This window comes from Pristis pectinata, chromosome 1 (genome assembly GCF_009764475.1).
Source record: "Pristis pectinata isolate sPriPec2 chromosome 1, sPriPec2.1.pri, whole genome shotgun sequence".
Lineage (NCBI taxonomy): Eukaryota > Metazoa > Chordata > Chondrichthyes > Rhinopristiformes > Pristidae > Pristis > Pristis pectinata.
Window position 1 is genome coordinate 36,962,776 of NC_067405.1, and position 22,789 is coordinate 36,985,564.

The 22,789-nt window shown below is 40.3% G+C and overlaps 1 protein-coding gene across 2 annotated transcripts in view; it reads left to right on the forward strand.

Moving 5' to 3' along the window:
* Nucleotides 1-22,789, forward strand: part of ifih1 (interferon induced with helicase C domain 1) — a 92,124-nt gene that overhangs the window by 1,025 nt on the left and 68,310 nt on the right. Inside the window, exons 1-2 of one of the 2 annotated variants that reach the window (XM_052011670.1) lie at nucleotides 6,094-7,106; nucleotides 15,789-15,963. In XM_052011670.1, coding sequence (XP_051867630.1) covers nucleotides 6,657-7,106; nucleotides 15,789-15,963 — 625 coding nt within the window. In that variant the 5' untranslated portion in view covers nucleotides 6,094-6,656. Of the gene's footprint in view, nucleotides 1-6,093; nucleotides 7,107-15,788; nucleotides 15,964-22,789 lie in introns of those variants that run through there. The other variant, XM_052011679.1, reaches the window with a different exon arrangement.

Below are 22,789 nucleotides of genomic sequence, written 5' to 3' on the forward strand. Positions count from 1 at the left end.
CTTTATAAAATTCTACCTCTCGCCTCAGGTTTTGATCATCTGCCTTTAATCCGTTTATAGTTTGCGTCAATATTTGTTTAGTAAAACTCAAGAGCCGTTTCCTGCTAAAACCTCTTCAGAAGTAGTTGTTGTCGATTATCTGTTGCAAGGATACTGTTGTTCTAAACACAACGGGTTTCCTTTTAATGTTAGCTTATACGTCATAGAATGATATACAGCGGGAGGAAGTAATTTGGTACATCTTGCTTTTTAAAGGCCTATGCATCAAATTACCCACCCTTAATCTTTCCTGGTGGACTTGTAAGTTTCTCCCACCCTCAAGCACTTATGTTTCTCATTTTAAAGTTATTATTGAATTTGCTTCCACCACCCTTTAAGGCATTCAAAATGTTATTTAAAATAAGAATTCAAATAAGACATATGGGAACTAACAGAAGTACGTTACAAATCTAGATCTAATTTTATTCTATTTTTCTAACTTCTATTCGCAAGAAACTTACTGATTTTCTCATTCTTGTACATGGGCAACAAGTGTTGGTGAGCCTTGAGTATCATGTACAAGTTGCTTCATGTAGTCCTTAGTAAGTATCAACAGGCAATTTGATCATGAGACACCATAGTTTAATCCATTTCTATTCACACATTTCTATTTAGTGGCAGTAGTTTAATGGAAAACTTAGCTAGTTTTTAAGACCAGAGGAGTTGATGACATTAAAACACCTTGAAAGAGACTGCACAACACATGTTCAGTTATAATTACTTCTGTTTTGTACAGGATAGTGCAAGATGCAGGCCTGGGTCTAAGACAATAATTTAAGTTGTTAGTTTTGCAGTTAGAATTTAACTAAAGAGAAAATTGAACTGAAAAATACATAAACACATCAGCGTTCATCTTGAAGAAAAAAAGTCCAAATTGAATGGTGATGTTTGTCATGTACTGTTTAGAAACCAAAGAATTGTAAAGATTTCTATTCAGTGCTATCTCTCTAACGTAGCTGTGTCCCAGATGTTGCTTTGACCAGAAGTCATTCTGGGTCTCCCAATTGACAACTGAGGCTAAAAGTGCAGGGCAGGATCTTTAAATCTCTGAAACAAAATTTATAAAAATCATTAAGGATATTGTCACTATGTTATCTTGTGCAGATGGGAATGCAGTCTGAGAGCAAGGCAAGGACTATATTGCTCATGACTGTCATGATCGACATGACCGTGAACTTTTATAGGACAGTGCCCTTTTGGAGTGAATCTGAATAATTCTTAAACATAACACAGTCTATCATCCATTAGAAGAATGCTGTCTCTCTCTATTCAAAGAATATTTTATACTGCATTGCCATAATGTGGAGCAAACACGCAGTGTCCTCTTGGCCACATTAATTTTAATGCAAAATAAATGTTCCAAACAAAATTTTGCATCAAAATATACTATGTTGCATGGAAGTAACACATCTCTCTTTTTCCCTTTGTGTCAGTCTTCTGTGTTCTTTTGCCTTTCCTGGTGCTCCTACATTGGTGTTAAGTCAGATACTGCAGTTCATTGATAGCTAACTTTTAGTGGAGGAGATAACAGAGATCCAGGAGGTCATGGAGCTAAGAAAGACTGCTGGAAGAACTCAGTGGGTCAACGAGCATTTGTGTAGGCAAAAGGGATGTGTTGACATTTCGGGTCTGTCGCCTCTGCATTTGCTGCTTGACCCACTGAGTTCTTCCAGCAGTTTATTTTTTTGCTCCAGATTCCAGCATCTACAGTCTCTTCTTTCTCCTAGGAGGTCATACTTGAGCAACTTCGGGCCTAGTTTTAGTCTGCACCATCTCACCATTTTGTTTCTCATTGTTCAGCCCTCTCTCTATGTTTGTTAGATTTGGCAGGACCTCCATAAAAATTGTTGCTGTTCTGAATTTAACAGTGGTTTGATCTGGCAAGGGCTCTGGAGATGTGGCAGAGGTAAATAATATCTGCTGTAATCCTGAACAAAAGCAGTAGATTCATCCTGCATGGAGCCACTGCTGATCCTGGAGGACAGGACCTCAGCAATCCTGCCAGGATTATCCTTCTATTCTACATTTATCCAAACAGGTAGAGCAAGAAATTAATGAACATTCCAAAATCTGTCTCCTTCTTGACAAGAGCTTAAACATGATTTATTGAGAATATAGATTAATAAAATATTTTCCAACATTTAGACTCAAGTATATGAAAGTGAATTTTTGTTTAATCTTTCCCTAGAAATGTTGCTGGTTGGTTCAAATTTCTTATCAGACTGTTATATTATAGAACATTAAACACAAGGGAAATTCCCACCTAAAATAAAAAAAATCTGAAAAATTTTGGGAAACAGCACCAGGTAAGGAAGCTACCTTTTTGGGCCACAACTGGAAAAACCCATTTTAAGGATTTTGTAACTATTATGTTTTGTAGTTCTTTTAATTGTACCTCAAGGGTAGTACTTGGATTGAACTTAAAAAGCTGAAAAAAATCTGAAGAAAAAGAGATTTAAAATGTTGCACAATTTTCAAGCCTTTTCAATTAACTGTTTAGAAATTGGTAAAAAAAAATCACAGGTTTACCATAGTGCAAGGCTATTTCTAAGTTGCTTCAAGATGGTGTAATAATATATTTGTGTAATTGCTCATAAACCATACACAGTATATTAATCAGATGTATGATATCATCATACAATTCCAAAGTAAATGAAAACATTTAGGACGCACTTCTTTTTTTCTCATGGGGTAAGACCATCTTTTAATGTCCAAACCTTGAGAAGATGCTGGTGAGCTGCCTTCTTCGACCAACAGACTCCTTGTGAGATATCATAAGATATCTTTATTAGTCACATGTAGATTGAAACACACAGTGAAATGCATCTTTTGCATAGAGTGTTCTGGGGACAGCCTGCAAAGAGTCGCCACACTTCTGGCACCAATATAGTATGCCCACAACTTCCTAACCCATACATCTTTGGGATGTGGGAGGAAACCAGAGTACCCGGAGGAAACCCACACAGACGCGGGGAGAACGTACAAACTCCTTACAGATAGCGGCAGGAATTGAACCCGGGTAGCTGGCACTGTAATAGCATCATGCTAACCGCTACACTACTGAAACATCCAGGTGGTAGTGTTTCCATACTTTTGAATGACATGGCCATTGAATGACAGGGGAAAATGATCAGACAACCCCCTGCTGGAGTTCATCATTGAACAAACGTTACTTGCCAGTTATCAGCCCATGCTTGAATGTGGTCCAGGTCTTGGCAAAAGTCAACTGAAAGAAATAAACTCAGATCTGCTTAAAATTAATATAATTATGTCTACCTGATTCTTTAAGATAGCTCAGTTAATATTAATCTCTATTTGGTCTCCACACCACATAAACTAATTTCCTTACACATTCTTCCATTCAGCTCCCTATTGTTGACTCATAGTTACGCAACGGCAGATGAATTCACCCCACCTATCAAGTTAGTCGCATTCCCTAGCTTTTTCCTGTCGGCCATTTTTTTCTTCTTCAGGTGCTTACATATTTAGTTTTTGAAAGCTACGACTGCATCTGCTTCCAGAACCTTTTCAGTTCTTAACCTTCACTATGTGAAAAAAATTCCCAATATCACCTTTAGTTCTTTTTCAGATGTCCTCTCATTATTAACTCTTTCACCAATGAAGACAATTTTTCTTTGTTAAATTTGTCCTAGACCTAAATAATTTAGAACAGCATAGGTTTGAGATGGTGACATGGCTTAATTAAAGTCTGTTGAAAATCCATGAAATTTATGTCTACCGAGCTTCTTTGATCTATTGTTCCTGTTTCGGACAGGACTGTATCATATTTGTCAAATATCACACTTAATTCTTGAGGTTGTGTTGGATAACTGTTTAAAAGTTGTTTTGTGGATTTGGTTAATTATCCATACAATATGTTCCATTACATTTCTCATCACAAAATTTATACTCATTGCTCAATGGATTGCGGGATTTCATTTTCTCTGTTTGAGAGAGGGGATTGCAAAATATCAGTGTCTTTACAGGATCAAACGCTTACTGTAAGGGACAAGTTAATAAGGGAAAATAACTCCACATCATCCAAAAACTTGTGACTCAGGGAATGAGATTCTCAAGAAATTGCTACCTAGGGTCCTACTCAGGCCACACCTGGAATCTTGTGTACAAGTCTCCCTACTTACTAGAAATCAAAGGATTACCAGACTGATTCTTGGGATGATGGGATTATCCCATGGGGAGAGATTAAGCAGCTTGGCTGTATCATATATTCTTTTCACTTTAAAAGAGTGAGAGATGGGCTCATTGAAAGATACAAAATTGTTATAGGCCTTGACAGGACTGATGCAGGGATGATGTTTCACTGGCAGGTGTGTCCAGAAAAAAGTCATAGATTCAAAATAAGGAGTTAGCCATTTAGGACTAAGATGAGAAGAAATTTCTTTGTTTAGTGGATAGTGACTCTTTGGAATTCTTTACTTAAGAGGGCTGTGGACATTCAGTTACTCTGTTCAAGAAAGAGAACTATTGATTTACATTGGGACAGATCATCTGCCTGGATGGCAGTGCTAATACTGGGATTTACTTGCAGGCCCATTTTCTAACACTGGCATTGGCCTAAGTCAACGGTGGTATCTTCTGCCCAGCCCCTCAGACTGTGGCTGCACTGTTGTTCTCCTGTGGACTCCTGATGATGTCCAATGGAGTACTAGAATCTTTCACAGGCCTCCCAGCTCTCAGGCAGAGAGGTTTGCCTGCTAAGTCTGTGCCAGTTTAAATTGGGTGCAAGCTCAGTTCTCATTCAAATGAATGGGAGACATTGGCTCCCAGAAGGTAATAGTCATATTTGTATTATTTATATTGGCTTCAATACTTTTAATTTTTAGTGTGCAAATGGACTTTTAAGTTTTTTAAAGGCAAAAATAATTACATTTTTAAAAATCTTCATAGAAATCATATAATATTTGTCACAGAAATGGACCACAGAATTGCTCCTGTGTGAGATAAAAAAGAGCTACCTAGCTTAATTCCACCTTCTAGCTCTGCGGGTCATGGCTCTTTCAGTGGACTTCCAGTTTTATATATTTGATGAGGGTTTTCTGCACTAACATCCTTTCAATGAGTTCCAGACCTTTGACACCTTCTGGTAATTTTTCCCCCTTATTTATTTTCTAACCCTTCTACCAATTACTTTAAAGTTCTGCCTCTTGATTTTTGACCTTCTGCTTAAATAACCAGGCCCTTCCTATTTATTTTTTTCTGATCCCCTCATGAATACACCTTATTTAAATAAGCCTCCTCTTCCAAAATACCACAGTTTATTCAATCTCCGGTCACATCCTTGCAAATCTCCTCTGTAATGTTCTCCAGTGCAACCACATCCATAGAGTAATATGGTGTTTAGAAGTGCACACAAACCTCAAGCTGTGGTGTAATATTCCTTTAGGTGTCCTGAGTTTTTCTTAATGTTTACAAATGCCAAAGACCTTCACAAAACATTCAATTTCACCCCCCCCCCCCCCATGACACTGAGAGCTTTGGCATTCCATGAGTGGCATTCCGTGAGTTTGGGCCAGAGTTGGGGTTTTGCCGGCTGTCAAAGGTTCTGTGCACCCTGCAGGATACCTGTGTTGACACAGCCCCTATGCTACTCTGGACTAGAGAAGAGGTGGGAGTCAGAATCGCAATAGAAGCTTCTATCCCATTGTTATCAGACTCTTGAACGGAGCTCTCATCCGCTAAAAGATGAATTCTTGATCTACCAATCTACCTCATTGTGGCCTTTGCACTTTATTTGTCAACCTGCACTGCATTTTCTCTGTAACCACACTATATTCTGCACTTTTTTTTCTTCAACAATGTAATTACGCATGGCATGATCTGTCTGGATGGCATGCAAAACAAAAGCCTTTCACAGTATCTCAGTGCACGTGACAACAATATACCATTACCAACCAAATCCACACTGGAATAAATGGCATCCACTAGGGTCAGCAGGTACGTACAAGTTGGGGCAACAGAGAAAAATTCTGGGCATGTCTCTGAAAGGAAAGAAATAAACATGACTAAAGATTTTTGTTACATAGCTAATTTATTTTCAAATTCAAGTTTATTGTTATGGGCATACAGACCCAGGATGTAAATGCCATGAATATTTGCTTTTTGCAGCAGCAGCACAGTACATAAGCGACAAACATAAATTATACATAATTTACACAAAATAAACAAAAATAAATTTATCTTCCTAACAAACTTAGATAACACTCATAGATGATAGAGCAATCGTATGGGAATTGTATAACCACCCGTACTGTTGCTGCATCTTGGCCTGGAAAGGGTCGACTTCACTACAAAACAAACAGAAAATGATAAAAGCCCTCCCATCTGTGAAATGAAATCGATTTTGTTTGTTCGATTGTTCTCTGAACAGAAACAGAAATAGGGACTTCACTGGCGCCCAGCTTTCCTGTGTGAGTTGCTCGTTATCTGTTGTACTTGAAAGTCCCCAGAGGAATCGTCACCAACGCTTCTCTGTACTGCAGTGCGGAATCGAAACTGAAAATTGTCCATTTAAAGCAGAGAGCAGAGGGAAGGAAAGCTCAGAGCGGCGAGAACTTTCCAGAGGTTCGCAGCAAGAATTCCAAGAAGCAGGGCTCGGGATGTGCAGCAGCGAGCTGCAGCAGCAGCGCTTGGCGCTCATCGACTGTTTTTTCGGCCGCCTGGCTGCCATCATCCAGGTGGAGCCGGTGCTGGATTTCATTCAGTTCATGGAAGAAGACGACAAGGAGGAGATCCGCGCCAGGAGGACCCAGCGGGGCAACAAGGCTGCCGCCAAGCTGCTGCTCACCAAAATAATCAACAAGCCCCCTCCCGAGGGCTGGTTTGGGCAGTTTGTCACCGCCCTGAGGGAAGGCGGCTGCTCACACGCTGCTGAGTACATCGACCCAGAAGCAGGTGACCTGATGCCCCCATCACTTGAGGCTCGCAATGACGTGGAAGTGCAACTCGTCAGGCTCTTGTCGCCAACTCTCATCGACAAGTTGATACCGAATGAAGTTGCCGTATACTGTTTCACCGAAGGTATTTTTATCATGGATGACTTGGAAAATGTGAGTACCTTTTATTCTTCTGTGTCTCTGGAAATACCTATATCTGTTGAGGTGAACGCCTTTCTTGACAACATAGTCCTTGGTGCTCCATTTTTAAATCCTTAAAAGTAGGGGTTGTATTGATAATGTCGATAGGTTTCTTGTTTTCAAGTGAGCCGTCGATAAACCACGTGATGTCACTGCCTCCTGTAAGGACACTGAAAGTTTTCCTTTAAGCGTTCAGCTGGGGGTGGCTTGTGTACCCTAGAGTTTAATTCATAAACGGGTAACAGCTATTGCTAGTAAAGCCAGTATTTATTATTCAGCCCTAGCTGTTCTTGACAAAAAGTGATGAGCTGACTTCATAAAACACTGTAGTCCAATGGTACTGCAAGGTAGAATTTAAAGATTTTGATTTTTGGTATTGATAGAAATATTAATGTATCCGATGGTACGGTGCTTAAAGGTGATTATGTCCGGTGACTTTGCTGCCCTTGACCTTCTCGTGCAGATCATGGGCTTAGCCTGTGCAGTGGAAGAAGTCTAGCTGAGTTGCTGCTTTGACTCCTGTTGCAACAGTCATGCACTGCTAATGGAGTACATAGAGTTGATCAATTGGAGTGCTTTGCTTTGCGGGGTGTTGTGTGTGTTGACTGCTGTTGCAGTTACACCTAAGGAAAAAAGTAGCGAGTATCCTATGGTGCGCTTGACTTGGACCTTGTGGTAAAGAAGATTTGTGAGTTATCAGTTGTGAGCAATTTGTTGCAAAATATGTATCCTCTAGTCCAGTCTGTTTTTGTTTTGTGTGATTAGACCAGAGGAGGTTAAACCCGGGTGTTGATTGTGGAGGCAGGGAACCGCTGACAAATGCCATTTCTTGTAGATGGCTACATGGTTGTGACATGACGTAATGTGAGGACTGAATCAACAGATGCTAAAACAACAAAGACAGTATGCAACAGACAGAGCTAAACAATCTTTTGACTAAAGATTAGATCCAAGTTCTGCAGTCCTGTCACATCTAGTCATGACTGGAGGTGGACAGTTAAATGGAAAGAAGAGCCCCAAGAAAATCCTTAGTGATGGTAGAACACACATGTGAGTGCTAAAATCAAAGATGAAGCACTTACAACCATGTTTAACCAGTAGTGCTGAGTGGATGCTAATTTTGGCTTGCTCCTGTGACCAGCACTGTCACTGAAATCTGTCTTCAGTGAGTTCAGTTCACAGCAAATGATACCAAGAAATGGCCAAGAGCATTGGATACAACCAAGGCTCTGCGACCAGACAACATTTCAGATCTGGTTCTGAAGACCTACACTCCAAAACAAGCCACACCCCTAGAAAAGTTGTACCAGTTCAGTTACAATACTGGCAACTACACTACAATGTGGAAAATTGCCCAGGTGTCTTCTGTTCACAAAAAGAACAAAGCCAGTTTGTCAAATTACCACTCAATCAGTATACTCTCAACCATCAGTAAAATGACAGAAAATATCTTTGACAGTGCTGTCATGTGGCACCTACTCAACCATAACCTGCTCGCTGATGCCCAGTTTGAGTTTTACCAAAACAGCTAAGCTCCTGATCTCATCACAGCTTTGATGAAATAATGGATGGTGAAATTCTAAACCAAGTCACTGTTAAAAAGGAGGCATTAGATGTCTTGGCTGGCTTAAAATGAATAAATCCTCAGACCCTGGTGAAATGTATCCAAGACTGCTATGGCAGACAAGAGAGGAAATTGTTGGGGCCCTGACAGATTTTTAAGTCTTCATTGGTCACAGGTGAAGTGCCAGATGACTAGAGGACAACAAATGTGGGACCTTTTATTCAAGAAGGGCAGCAGGGATAAACCAGGTAATTAAAGGCCTGTCAGTCTAATATCAATGGTAGGGACATTATTCAAAAATAATCTGAGGGACAGGAATAATTTATCTTTGGAAAATCAGGGATTATTTGAAGACAGCAAATAGATGGATATCCTGTTTAACCAATTTGAAATTTTTTGAAGAAATGTGACAATGAGGGTGATGCAGTTGATGTTGTCTACTTGGACTTTAGTAAGGCCTTTGGCAAGGTCCCACATGAGTGACTGGTCCAAAGCCTAGAGACCTCCAGGGCAAGCTGGCAAATTGGATACAAAATTGTCTTAGTAATTGGAGGCAGAGGGTGATGGTGGAGGGTTAATTTTATGATTAGAAGCCTCTGACCAGTGGTCACAGGGATTGATGCTGGATTCTTACAATTTGTTATATAGTTTAACAATTTGGATGTATGGTTTGTAAGTCAGATAGTGGTTGAGAGTGAAGAAGATAGTTTTCAGTTACAGGAAAATATTGATGGGTTGGTATGATGGGCAGAGCAATGGCATATTCAGTTTCATCTTAATAAGTGTGAGGTTATGTACTTTGGGAGAACTAATAAAGGTAAGGCTTAGTAGGTAAGGTGGTGAAGAAAGCATGCTGGATACTTGCCTTTATTAGCCAGGGCATGAAATATAAGAGCAGAAAAGTTATGGTACAACTTTATAAAACATGGGTTGGGCCACAGCTGGAGCATTGTGTGCATTTCAGATTGCCACTCAATAAGAAGGGTGTGATTTCATTGGAGAGGGTGCAGAGATTTACCAGGATGTTGCTTGAAATGAAATATTTCATTTATGAGGAGAGACGAAATAGGCTGGATTTGATTTCCTTGGAACAGAAGAAGCTGAGATGGGACTTTATTGAAGTGTACTATATTATGAGAGTAGATAGGGTAGATAGCAAAAAATTTTTCTCCATAGCAGTGGTATATATAACCAGAGGGCATAGGTTTAAGGTAAGAGCAGGAGCTTTAGAGGTGATCTGGGGAAGACTTTTTTTCTGGGACAAATTGCCTGTGAGGGTGGTACAGACAGAGACTCTCGCAACATTTGAGATATATCTAGACAAGCAATTGAATCACCAAGGCGCAGAAGGCTATAGGCCTTTTATAGATGCATGCTTTATCATCAATATGGTGAATCAAGGGGCCTGTTTCTGCGTTGTATGACTCTATAACACTAAGTTCATATAATTTACCATGAAAAACAAGCACTGTGGAACTCCAATGCAAACAACCTTCCACTGTCATCTACATTTTTTGAGGTATCTACAGAAAATGGGCAGACATAACTTTCTCTAAGCAAGTGTAAGCTGGTCTAACTTGATGTTGTCCCTTAAGATGTTCCTACAACTGATTTTAGGCCAACTCACCTGCAAGTGCGTAGTCTGTCCCTTTCTCTTTTTTAATCAGAATTAATGGGTGTCCCACAAGGATCTATGTCAGGGTTTTTTCAACATATTTATGAACAAATTAGAAGATGGGATAGAGAACCACTTATTCAAATTTGCTGATGATTTAAGGATTGGAAGTTTCGTGAGCAGTGTAACTGGAAGCATAAAACTTCAAGATTTTATTAATATATTAAATAATTGGGCAAACTGAGTTCAATGTCGGGAAATATGAGGCCATTTATTTCAGACATAATGGCCTGCAAATGACACCAAGATGTTCCATTGGAAGGTTCACAGGACAGTATTGCTGGGTTTTCCAGTGCAAAATTGCACTGTGTTAATTTTGGGATGGTGATCTCTATTGATCTATAGCAAGTTCACACAGATGTCAGCGATTAACCATGCAGTTGCAATCTCAGTAGACAGCTCTTAAAAGAGACATACCATGATACAAATAGCACTCTTTCACCTACAGGATAATGTTGCAACTTAATGCACAATGCAATTAAGGGAGAGGGTTGGCAGATGCTCCCAGGGCTTCAGAGGGACTTGGACAAGCTGGGGAAGAACAATGACCATAGGAGGATGTTGTTTGTGCAAGGGGAACAGTATAGCTCTGAATGTCTACTCTTTAGGAAAACCTGCAAATCTCCATGCTTGTTCTGCTTACTCCTGTGGGCTGAATGGGAAGTAAATTAAATCTTTTCTGAGTAGGTGTTTGGGTAATCTTTCTAATGCAGTAATGAGCAGCAAATCGTGAGAAGTGGCAGAGATCTTCAGCAGTTGCCTGGAACGACCTTAAGATTAGAAACCTGAGAGAAACTATGATCGTGACCTCCCCTGCAATGCAGTCCAGGCATATATCACAGATCTCAGTGAGTTCAAGGAACACAGTCTGATTGTGGTCCTTTAAATAGAATGGTTTTAGTGGAAGTAGGGAGAGGTAAACCTAGTTTTTCTGTGAGTGAACTCATTTTTCAGACCTGTGAGGTTGAAAATCGTACTGAAGATTAATTTTGGGCATTGAGCTATTGTTGACATCATTTTGGGGAGTTTTACATTAGGAAAAAAAAGTTAAAGTGAAAGAACCATTATATATAAAACAAGGGTTGATTTTCCCAAAGGGGGCAAAGAGCTGAAAAATGGGTGCAATATTGCTGAATTCTAGGTTAAGCCAATTGTCTATGAAACAGAATATTTTATTTTGGAATAAGAAAAACCAGAAAATGCCAGAAACACTCAGCAGGTCAGACAGCAGGGGGTGGAAGGGTGGGTTAGCAAGTTTGCAGATGACACAAAGATTGGTGGCGTTGTGGATAGTGTGGAGGGCTGTCGAAGCTTACAAAAGGATATTGATATGATGCAGAGCTGGGCTGACAAGTGGCAGATGGAGTTCAATCCGGAGAAGTGTGAAGTGGTACATTTTGGAAGGACAAACTCCAAGGTGGAATACAAGGTAAATGGCAGGATTCTGGGCAGTGTAGAGGAGCAGAGGGACCTGGGGGTTCATATCCACAGATCACTGAAAGTTGCCACACAGGTGGATAGGGTAGAAAAGAAAGCTTATGGGATGTTAGCTTTCATAAATCGTGGGATTGAGTTTAAGAGCCATGAAGTAATGATGCAACTTTACAAAACTCTGGTTAGACCACACTTAGAGTACCGTGTCCAGTTCTGGTCACCTCATTATAGGAAGGATATGGAGGCGTTGGAGAGGGTGCAGAGGAGATTTACCAGGATGCTGCCTGGATTAGAGAGTATGGATTATGAAGAGAGACTAAAGGAGCTAGGGCTTTACTCATTGGAGAGAAGGAGGATAAGGGGAGACATGATAGAGGTATACAAAATATTAAGAGGAATAGATAGAGTGGACAGCCAGCACCTCTTTCCCAGATCACCAATGCTCAATACAATGGCTTTAAGGTAATGGGTGGGAAGTTCAAGGGAGTCATCAGAGGGAGGTTTTTCACCCAGGGTGGTTGGTGCATGGAATGCACTGCCTGGGGTGGTGGTGGAGGCGGATACATTGGTCAAGTTCAAGAGATTGTTAGATAAGCATTTGGAGGAATTTAAGACAGAGGGATATGTGGGAGGAAGGGGTTAGATAGTCTTAGGTATAGTTTGAAGGTCGGCACAATATGGTGGGCCGAAGGGCCTGTATTGTGCTGTATTGTTCTATATCATTGAAAAGAGAAATAAAGTTAATGTTTCAGGTCAGAGATCTCTCGTCAGAACTGAAATGGTAGAAAATGCAGATATTCAAAGAAATAGGGATTTATGTGCATCAATTATTTAAAATGTTATCAACAGATCCAGAAAGTAATCATAAAGACAGGGCTTTATATCTAGAAGGCTAAATATAAACATATTCTATTAAATTCATTTGATTTCTCCTTGTAATGTTTCCTTTGGCGTTTTGTTGCCATCCAGTAAGTCTTAAAAAGTTTGAAAACTCCAGATTCTGGAAATCTGAAATAAAAACATAGTGCTGGAAACACTCATCAGGTCAGGAGGCAGTCATGGAAGAAGAAACAGTCAATGTTTTGGCTCCAGGGCCCTTTGTCAGAATCCCAGACCTGAAATGCTGTCTGTGTCTCCTTCCACAGAAGTTGCCTGACCACCTGAGTGATTCCAACATTTCATGTCTTAACCCTGATAAGATTGCTATTCACTCTTGTGCTTGCTTTCTGGCCAATATGTCCTTCCAAAGGTGTGGTGGCTAGAAATGTTTCCAGTAGTCCAGGTGTGATCTAACCAAGAATCCATAAAACACTTCTATCACCCTCTCCCAGACTCTATTGACCTCATATTAGTCAATATACAGCAATATTATTCATGAAAACTGCCACTCCTAATTGGAAATGTTTCTATTATCTTCATTGTTCAGGAAGTGTCTTGACCCAAAACATCTCTTCTTCATTTCCCTCCACAGATGTTGTCTGACCAACGGAGTTCCTCCAGCAGCTTGTTTTTTGTTCCATGTTCCAGCATCTGCAGTCTCTTGTCTCCAGTTCTTTTTATATATTTGTTGAGGGAGCCTGTGCACAAAAAGGCCTCATATAATATACAGATGGGCCTCCATTTTCAAATATATTGGAATTCTACTGGAGCCCTTAACATGAATAACACATTTTTTAGCCACCATCAGAAGTTATCATGAATAACACATATGGCCACTGTGCTCACATCATGAATAACTCATACATTCCCATAGTGCAGTATGTGAGAGGAAATACATATGTAGGGACAGTGCAAGCCTTCTACATGAATAAGCCATTCACTATAGTGACACCCTTTATTGTGAATAATATGGAACTAACATGCTTGACCTTCAAGTTGCACTTGGAATTGACAGTCTCTTCACATCCACTGTTTTACCCACAGGGCAGTGCTGGAAGTGCTAGGATGGTTTGTCTTTGGTCACTAAGGAAATTATCACTTTGACTTCACCTTGCCAGTTCTGAATATCCAGTACGGAATTTAGGAGAAACTTTTTGCTCAGACTTGTGGGAATATGGAATTTACTGCTGCATGGAAATGGTTGAAATGATTAACGTGACTAGATTTAAGAGGAAGCTGCAGAGAAAGGAGCAGAATGACATATCCAGAGGGTGTGATGAAGCATGGAGGAGGAGGCTCATGTGAAGCATAAGAAGCAGCATAGACCAGTTGGGCTGAATGTCAACACTTACAAATTTAGTTTATGGGGTGGGTATTTTATCAACAGTGCCATATCATAGCATCCCATTAAAAACTCATTTGCATGTCTCTTAATGAGCTTAATTTTGCAGGGAAATGCCAGTACTTCCCTGTGGATTTGCTGGCATTTCCTCTTATAAGCATCAGTCCACCCAGGATTTCTGTGCATCAATTTTGCCGCAGAAACACCTCACTGCTGGGACTCATTGGTTGCCTCCCGCTAGACCTGCTCTCAACATCACCAGGTTCCTCAGTAGGAGCATCCACAAAGAAGCTGGCTTCGACCTGATCAGTGAGGTCCTTATCAGCACAGGCCTAACCTGGCATAAGTACAACAGGCAGACTTCCTAGCATAAGTGCAGAGAAACTATGGAATGCTTGATTCCATGAAGAGTCCAGCATTGAAACATAACCAGGATAATACAATCTTCACCTGTACAGTAGTTCAGGACTTTTATGGGAGATCTGATCTTCTGCACAGTCATGGAGGTAAAAGCTGTGCAGAGTTGTCAGCTTTCTATTGCAAATTTTGGATCTTTTGAGTAATTCAGAATCAGGTTTATTATCACTGACGTATGTCGTGAAATTTGTTTTGCGGCAGCAGTAAAATGCAAGACATAAAAATTACTATAAGTTACAGAAAAATAAATAGTGCAAAAGAGGAACAGTGAGGAGCTATACATGAACTGTTCAGAAATCTGATGGTAGAGGGGAAGAAGCTGTTCCTAAAACATTGAGTATGTGCCTTCAGGCTCCGCTACCTCCTCCGCAATGATAGTAATGAGAAGAGGGCATGTCCTGGATGGTGAAGGTCCTTAATGATAGATTCTGCTTTCTTAAGGCATTGCCTCTTGAAGATGTCCTCAATGGTGGGGAGGGTTGTACCTGTGATGGAGCTGGCTGAGTCTACAACCCTCTGAAGCTGCTTTCAATTCTGCGCATTGGAGCCTCCATACCAGGCGGTGATGCAACCAGTCAGAATGCTCTCCACCGTACATCTGTAGAAATTTGCAAGACTCTTTGGTGACATACGAAATCCCCTCAAACTCCTAATGAAGTAGAGCCACTGGCTTGCCTTCTTCCTGAGGCAGTGTCCCGAAGTGGCTGGGTAATGCAATTGCAATACCACTCATTTAAGCCAGTTTCATTCTGAATTTGGGAATTGGATTTTATGATGGGAAGACATAAGAAAAATATGATACTTCTTGTCTACACAAATTATTACCTGACATAATAGCTTAGAATTTCTTCAGTGAGGCTCTCGGTACAATGTTGACCTGAGCTATAAATAGGACTTCTACTGCACTTTTGGAGATTTGATAGCAAATCACAATAGAATAAAACTCTGGTCCAGTATTTTTTAGCAGCATGTAGTTCTGTATCAGATTTCCCACGTACAATTATGTAACATGAGGTAGTGACCAATTATGTAGTCAGCTTGTCTCCAATGGTAATTATCTATCCCTGAATCAGAAGGATGTAGCTTCAAAGTTGTTCCAGGAATTTGATCCTGGGTGGTTTATAGGTATAGTGCTGAATGAGTGTTGCAGTGGTGAAAATGTCATCCTTTGGACAAAGAATTAGATTGAGACCCTGCCTGCTTCTCTGGGTTGGGTTAAAACCAAAGATCCTCAAGTACTATGATTAGTGACTTCCTCAATCAAACTCATCAAATAGTCTGGATAAAAAAATGTGTAAGACTGTAAAAATATCCTTTAACACTGATCTAAACTTGTCTTTTTAGATTTTGAGTGAAACAAATAAACATGGATATAAAGCAGGAATCCGAGAGTTATTGGGCAGAATAGTGGTGAAGCCCCCTGGCTGGTTCTCCAAGTTCTTGGCAGTACTACGGAAGACTGGACATGAGGATCTTGCAGATATCTTAGCTGGCAATGATTGCAAATCTGATACAGAAGGTAAGTTCTGAACTTGTATGTTTCTGCATCTAATAATATGCCCATACCCAACCATGAGAAGATTGCTACAGAGTTATAGCTATCAAGATTTTTTTTGAAATATTGACGCAATACTGACAACTATTTTACAAAGTGCAGATCTATTATTATAGCTGTTAAATTCATTTAAGGTAAATGTTTTGCTTTTATTACATTAGGTCTCTTCATTCTAAAACCTTGGCAGTGATTTTAAGCCACTCCAACAATAAGAACCAGTTTGGTGAGCAACTAGTTATCTAACTTATTTACCTGTTTTGGAAGCACTGGGAGATAACTGGTTCACATTTGTACCTGGACAGCTTAAAAGGTAGCAAGACACCTGCCGTATGCCAGTAGAGCCCTTTGAATATTTACCTGTTGAATCCTTATAATATTTGGATCAGACTAGTTTTTAACCAGGAGGTATAGCAGGAAGCCAAGTGAGATTCCTACCGGGCCAACCATGTGGCAAAGTTAATAAAAGCCAGAAGAGGACCTAAAGGAGAAGTCTTTCATTTTTTTGCATCTTTGCTTTTGGGTCTCAGAGATGTAAGTGTTCTTCTCCAGACCCCACATCAAAAACTTAAGACTCCCACCATGACCTTTCAACTAGTCTCACCACCTGATTATTCTCAGTTGTTTACCTGCGGACTATGTGACTTTCTGCCATTTCCTATCATTTAGCTACCCAGACCAAGTGAGAGTTTGTCTGGTGGGAGCTAATGAGGCCTTGGGTTTAAAGTTTCTCCCAGGGGAATAAATCCTTCTCTACTGTATCAGTCATAATGTCAAATCCCCCTGCTTAGAGATTGATTTAAATATCTTACAGAATTAATAGTCCACTTCTCATTTTAATTACATTGCATTAATTTGCAAATGAGAATTTTGAAACTATATTTGCTTGTGAATCTGGTAATAATAGCAAGTATTCCAACCAGATCGGAAATAGTTACAGATGGGAATTTTAGTTATTTTAAAATATAGTATGTATTTTCTAGGATAAAGGATTTTTTTCATACACATGGTTTGATAACTTTAGTTTAAATAATCTGAAAATTGGATCAAATACTGGATGTCTCGTTATGTGCAAGATACACAAATTGATTTAAGCCAACAATCATTTCTGGGTGAGATAGCGCCCGTCACAATATTGGATAGGACAATTCCACACGCTATTCACATTAGTGTGTATTGACAATTCTCTGGTGTCAAATTAACACTGATGGCGTCACTATTCATGGTATTCCGCACTTCTGACATTAATTGGTGCTGAAAACTGCACCCTATGACTATCGATAAGCAGTCACAATACAAATAAGAGCACGTTGTGCTATGTAAAAGGACATTCTGCAGAAATCAGGAGACTTGACTGGGCAGCTGGAGAACTCACTGCAGGCTGCTCAAACAGCTTCCAAAGTTTACAAAGCATACTTGAATGAACTGGAGTCTTTTGTTTCTGAGCATTTGAATGCAGAGATACTCATGCAATGGGTGCCTCAGTGGTGATGCCACTAGCAGCGCTCCATTACTGAAGGCATTGGTCTGTTTATGACTGGCCACTCAACGTGAGTTGTGGAGCTAGGGGCAGGATGCATGGACATACTCATCACCCCAAAACAATTCAGACACACAGTATTCGTACCTAAGTCTCCATGAGGAGCAATGCATTTGAAAGCTCAGGTTTCAAAAGACCTTAGGCCACATTGCTCACTCTGGTCTAGATTACCTTGACTCTTAACTTCCTCAACACAGGATTTTTTCAAGTTTCCGCATTGGGTCTCTGCCTTGCCTCACAATTTGCTGTTGACCTGAGCATCAGAGAGATCACTCAACACTGTACTGGTGAACGAATGATTTCGTGTTTTGATTTTAGTGAAGAATAGATAGCAACTGAGATCTACGAGCACTGTCGGTATCGTTTGAATGCAGGTGACCATTGTCTACATTCTTGTGCCAATAAGGATCCTCTTAATAACCAGATCTTCATATGAACAGGAAATTTTTCACTCACTCAATGTTCAGGTGATTGTGGATCACAAGAAGAATTCCTTCATGCGAGGAGGCATATATGGCTCCTATATCTTTAGGGAGTCTGCACCAGCATACATCTAACACTGCATGGAGTTATGGTTCCTGGGGGACAAAGATTACCATCTCCTCTGATTCCTCACACTAATGACTTTCTAATCACGCAAGCGAGCCTCTTAAGTTTCAGTATAGTAATGGAAGATACTGCGTTTCCTAGTGATGAGATATTATTGACTATATCTGTCTGGGGGCGCCCTGCATTACATGCCAGACTGATGCAGAGAATAGAGCCTGATATGCATGAGGTGGAACTGGAGGGCAGCAGGAGCAAGAGGAACAGGAGGAAGGACAAGAGGAACAGGAAGAAAGAACAAGAAGATCAACCAGATTAACAGGAAGAAAGCAGCTGTGGAAGGTTGTTCCTGCTTAACATCCACGCTTCAGCTTTCAGCTGAGTGGAAGGGCAGACTTTGCGCACACACAGCATGTATGGGGCTCCCTTATAGAGAGACAGTTTTCAAAAGAACCTGGCAAAATAAAATTCCCTATACAGACCAGGTGAACCCCTCCTCATTTCTTTCTTTAACACCAACAAATTATACCAATAATTAGCCCAAAGAGCCCAGAAGGTGCATAAAATCGACTTCTTGCATCACTGGTATACCTGCACTTCTTATACACATGGAGGAATGAATCTGGCTCCATTTACATTGATGGTTTGCTGCAAAGTCTCTCCACTTCCTGATGGGTTGCACCTCATTTAAAGGACTATACCTTTGCATTAAAAAAAAATTTCTATGAGGATTTCCATTCTGCAGGTGTAAACTGTGTTCAGCTTGACATATTTGTGAGATCATAAAATTTCATTCAGTATTGCTCCATTATATGGGAATTTAATTACAGGCTTCTCTTGTAATGGGTCTAGCAAGTCTCCTCATCTCTGTGAGGCAAAGGACCTTCCTCCTGGCTTGTATTTCGTTGACCAGGACCTGCATGCCCCTCTGTGGGAGCTGTGTCACTCACTCCTCTGCAGCCTCTTTCTCTTCCTTAGCAACCAAAGTGTATGTTTCTGCTGCATGACTTCCCTGGGGACAGTGCCTTTAAGCGCTGACACCTTTACTTACCTATTTATGGCTTGTGAAGAAGTTATTCAGTCCATTGAATCTATGCCAACTCTCAGAAGAACAATCCCATCTGTCCCATTCCCGTTTCCCTGCAAGTTATTCTCATTCACATGCCCATCAAATCCCCTTTGGTTCTTCTGCATTTATCTATACAAAGGGTTAATTTATAGTAGCCAATTAATCTGCAGCATGTCCTTGAGATGTGGGAAGGAAATCAGAACATCCAGTGGAAACCCGCATATCCACGGGGATAACATGAAAATTCCATCTGCTCAAGAACACCTTTCTCTTACTGTTGCACATTAAATTGTTGGAAGTTGCACAAGGTTGGGTGAAGTCCCTTAGTTAACCACGCAAGTCGCCTTTTAGTGCTTAATTCTGGGTGTAAAGCATCCTGGTGCTACTTGAAGCTAGATTTTGGCCAATTTTGTGATTTTTTACAAAGGAGTTAATTTTGGTGTTAACATTAAACACAGCAGTGTTTTAGTGCTCCATAAAAGGGTGAAATGCAGTTTCTAGGTGTATATTTTTCCATGATCAAGTTACAAGTCATAGATTGTGCAGCCAGTGCTGAACATAATAGTGCTGTCATTATACTGATTTGACCGTTCTCAGCTTTTTCAAACGAGAGAATAATAGAACAACATCTTCCTTATCTGAAGCTTAAACAACCTCTGACTCTTCAAATGCCAGGATTCCTACTGTGATTTAAAAACAACAAATCTAGTAACTTGTGAAGTAATAATAAAATCATAGGGCACACTGGATATGTCAGAAAATCATGTTTCCTTGGTGAAATTTAGATGTAAATATCACCTTATTGAACGTTGGTGTATTTAAACTATAAAAGCATAAAGCTAAAATAAATAATGGCACATTTTTAAAACACGGTTTATACTTATGATTTTGGAAGTTGTGAGGTCAAGACACATTATACAAATCTTGTTAATATTTAGTTTTGATATCTCCTTGGAATGTAGAAATTTAATTTTAGTTCAAATTTCATATCCGCGATCAAATTGATTTACCATACACCTATGGCTTCAATAGTTACTAATAATCAGAGATCCCCCTTGTTCAGGCTTTTTCGAGGCACTAGACAAGGTTGCCCTCTGAGTCCTTTATTAATTAAATTGCTTTGGAACCTTTGACAATTGCCATTCTGGATTCTCCTAACATATTTGGTATTACTCGTGGAAAGGGTACTCATATGATATCTCTTTATGCAGACGACCTGTTACTTTATATCTCTAACCCGGAGAAATCTATCCCTACTTGCTCAGTTTAGTGTTTTCTCTGGTTATAGATTATAGGTTATAGATTAAATCTTAATGATAGTGAACTTTTCCCATTAAACATGCAAGTCCCAATTTATAGGCAATTACCATTTAGATTAGTGACTGATAATTTTTCGTACCTGGGTGTTAAAATTACCAAGAAACACAAGGACTTATTTAAAGTGAATTTTTTACCTTTAATTAATTACATCAAACAATTATTTACTAAATGGTCCCCATTCTCTTTATCATTGATCGGTCAAATTAATACAGTTAAGATGAATATTTTACCAAAATTTTTGTATCTATTTCAGGCGATTCCAACTTTTATTTCGAAATCCTTTTTCGAAACTATTGATTCCAAAATTCTTTCATATATACGGCAGAATAAAAACCCAAGGTTAAGTAAGGAAATATTTACAAAGATTTAAAAAAGGATGGTGGTATGTCTTTGCCTATTTTTAGATTTTACTATTGGGCAATTAATATTAGATACTTAATTTTCTAGGCACAAGATTTAGGTGCAACTCATTGTCCCTGTTGGGTACACCTTGAGTGTGAGTTAGTGCAAGGATTTTCATTAGTTTCTGTTTTAGGAGCTTCATTTCTTTTTGCACTTGCTAAATTGAGTAAACAAGTGACTAATCCAATAGTTAAACTTACAATACGGATATGGTTTCAATTTTGTAAAGTTTTTGGATTGAATAAATTTAATTTATCAAGTCCTATTCAATCTAATTTTTTTCTTTCAACCATCTAGAATTGACTCAGCCTTTTCCTTATGGAAAATGAAGGGTATAACATGTTTTCGAGATTTATTCATTGATAACTTTTTTATCTTTTGAACAGTTGTCTAATAAACACAATCTGCCTAGATCACATTTTTTAGATATTTACAGATTAGAAATTTTCTAAAAGTTACTTTACCCTCTTTTCTGACACCATATAAAATTGAAATTACGGAAGAAATTTTAGGTTTTAATCCTTATCAGAAGGGCCTAATAGCAATAATTTATGATCGGAATATGAAAGTATATTCAGAGGAACTTGATAAAATTAAGAATGAATGGGAAAGAGAACTCCAGATACTTTTACCTGCAGAGACATGGAAGAAAATTCTTCAGTTAGTTAATACATCTTCTATGTGTGCTAGACACTCTTTCATACAGTTTAAGGTGGTTCACAGGACCCATATGACCAAGGACAAGTTAGCCCATTTTTATCATCATATAAATCCTATATGTGACAGATGTAATTTGAATGTGGCTTCCCTGACACACGTTTTGGTCCTGTCCCCTTTTAGAAAAATATTGGAAAGATAGTTTTAACATTATTTCATCTGTATTGAATATTGGTTTACAACCTCATCCTATTACTGCAATTTTTGGGTTACCAATGATGGAATTGTAGTGATGGGCTACGCACTGAGCTAGAAATAACGACACACAGTCAGTAGGTTGCACTTGAGACTGGTTTATTGCGAACCTCGCCGTGCTGGCTTTTAAACAGTTAAGTTCCCGCCCCCTCCGGGCAGCGATGACATGAGAGGTGCACCATCAGAACCTCTTCCCGCGCGTGGGCTTTCTCCCCTTGCTGGTGGAGAAGGCGGCCCCGCCATTTTGTGGCTGGCCTCTCTGCTGGTGTGCGCGCTGTTTTCGGAGCCGGTTCGCCTGTGTGGAAGGTGGGTTGCCACATAATCCCCCCCCCAGAACCGGCGATACACCGCCCTGAAGTCCACAGACTGGATCAGTCACTGTTTGGGCGGTCTGCCTCTGCGTCGCAGGGCCTGAACCTCAACCGGCTGTGCCAAGTCCGCATGGGCCGGTTTGAGCCGGTCCACCGTGAAAACCTCCTCTTTCCCCCCAATGTCTAGAACGTACGTGGACCTGTTGTTCCTGAGCACCTTGAACGGCCCCTTGTACGGCTGCTGTAGCGGTGTGCGGTGTCCGGTGTGCGCCCCTCCGTACAAATACAAACTTACAGTTTTGCAGGTCTTTGGGTACGCAGGTCGGGATCTGTCCGTGCCGCAAAGTCGGTACGGGGGCCAGGTTGCCGGGCCCCTCGTGTAGTCTGTCCAGGACTGCAATGGGTTCTTCTTCTTAAGTCCTTGGGGCTGGTATGAACTCCCCTGGGACGACCAGGGGTGCGTTCTCCACCAGCTCGGCTGATGAGGTGTGCAGATCCTCTTTGGGTGATGTGCGGATTCCAAGCAGGACCCAGGGAAGCTCGTCCACCCAGTCAGGCCCTTTCAGGCGGGCCATGAGAGCTGACTTCAAGTGACGGTGGAAACGTTCCACTAGTCCATTCGACTGTGGGTGGTAGGCAGTTGTGTGGTGTAACCGTGCTCCCAACAGGCTGGCCATAGCCGACCACAGGCTG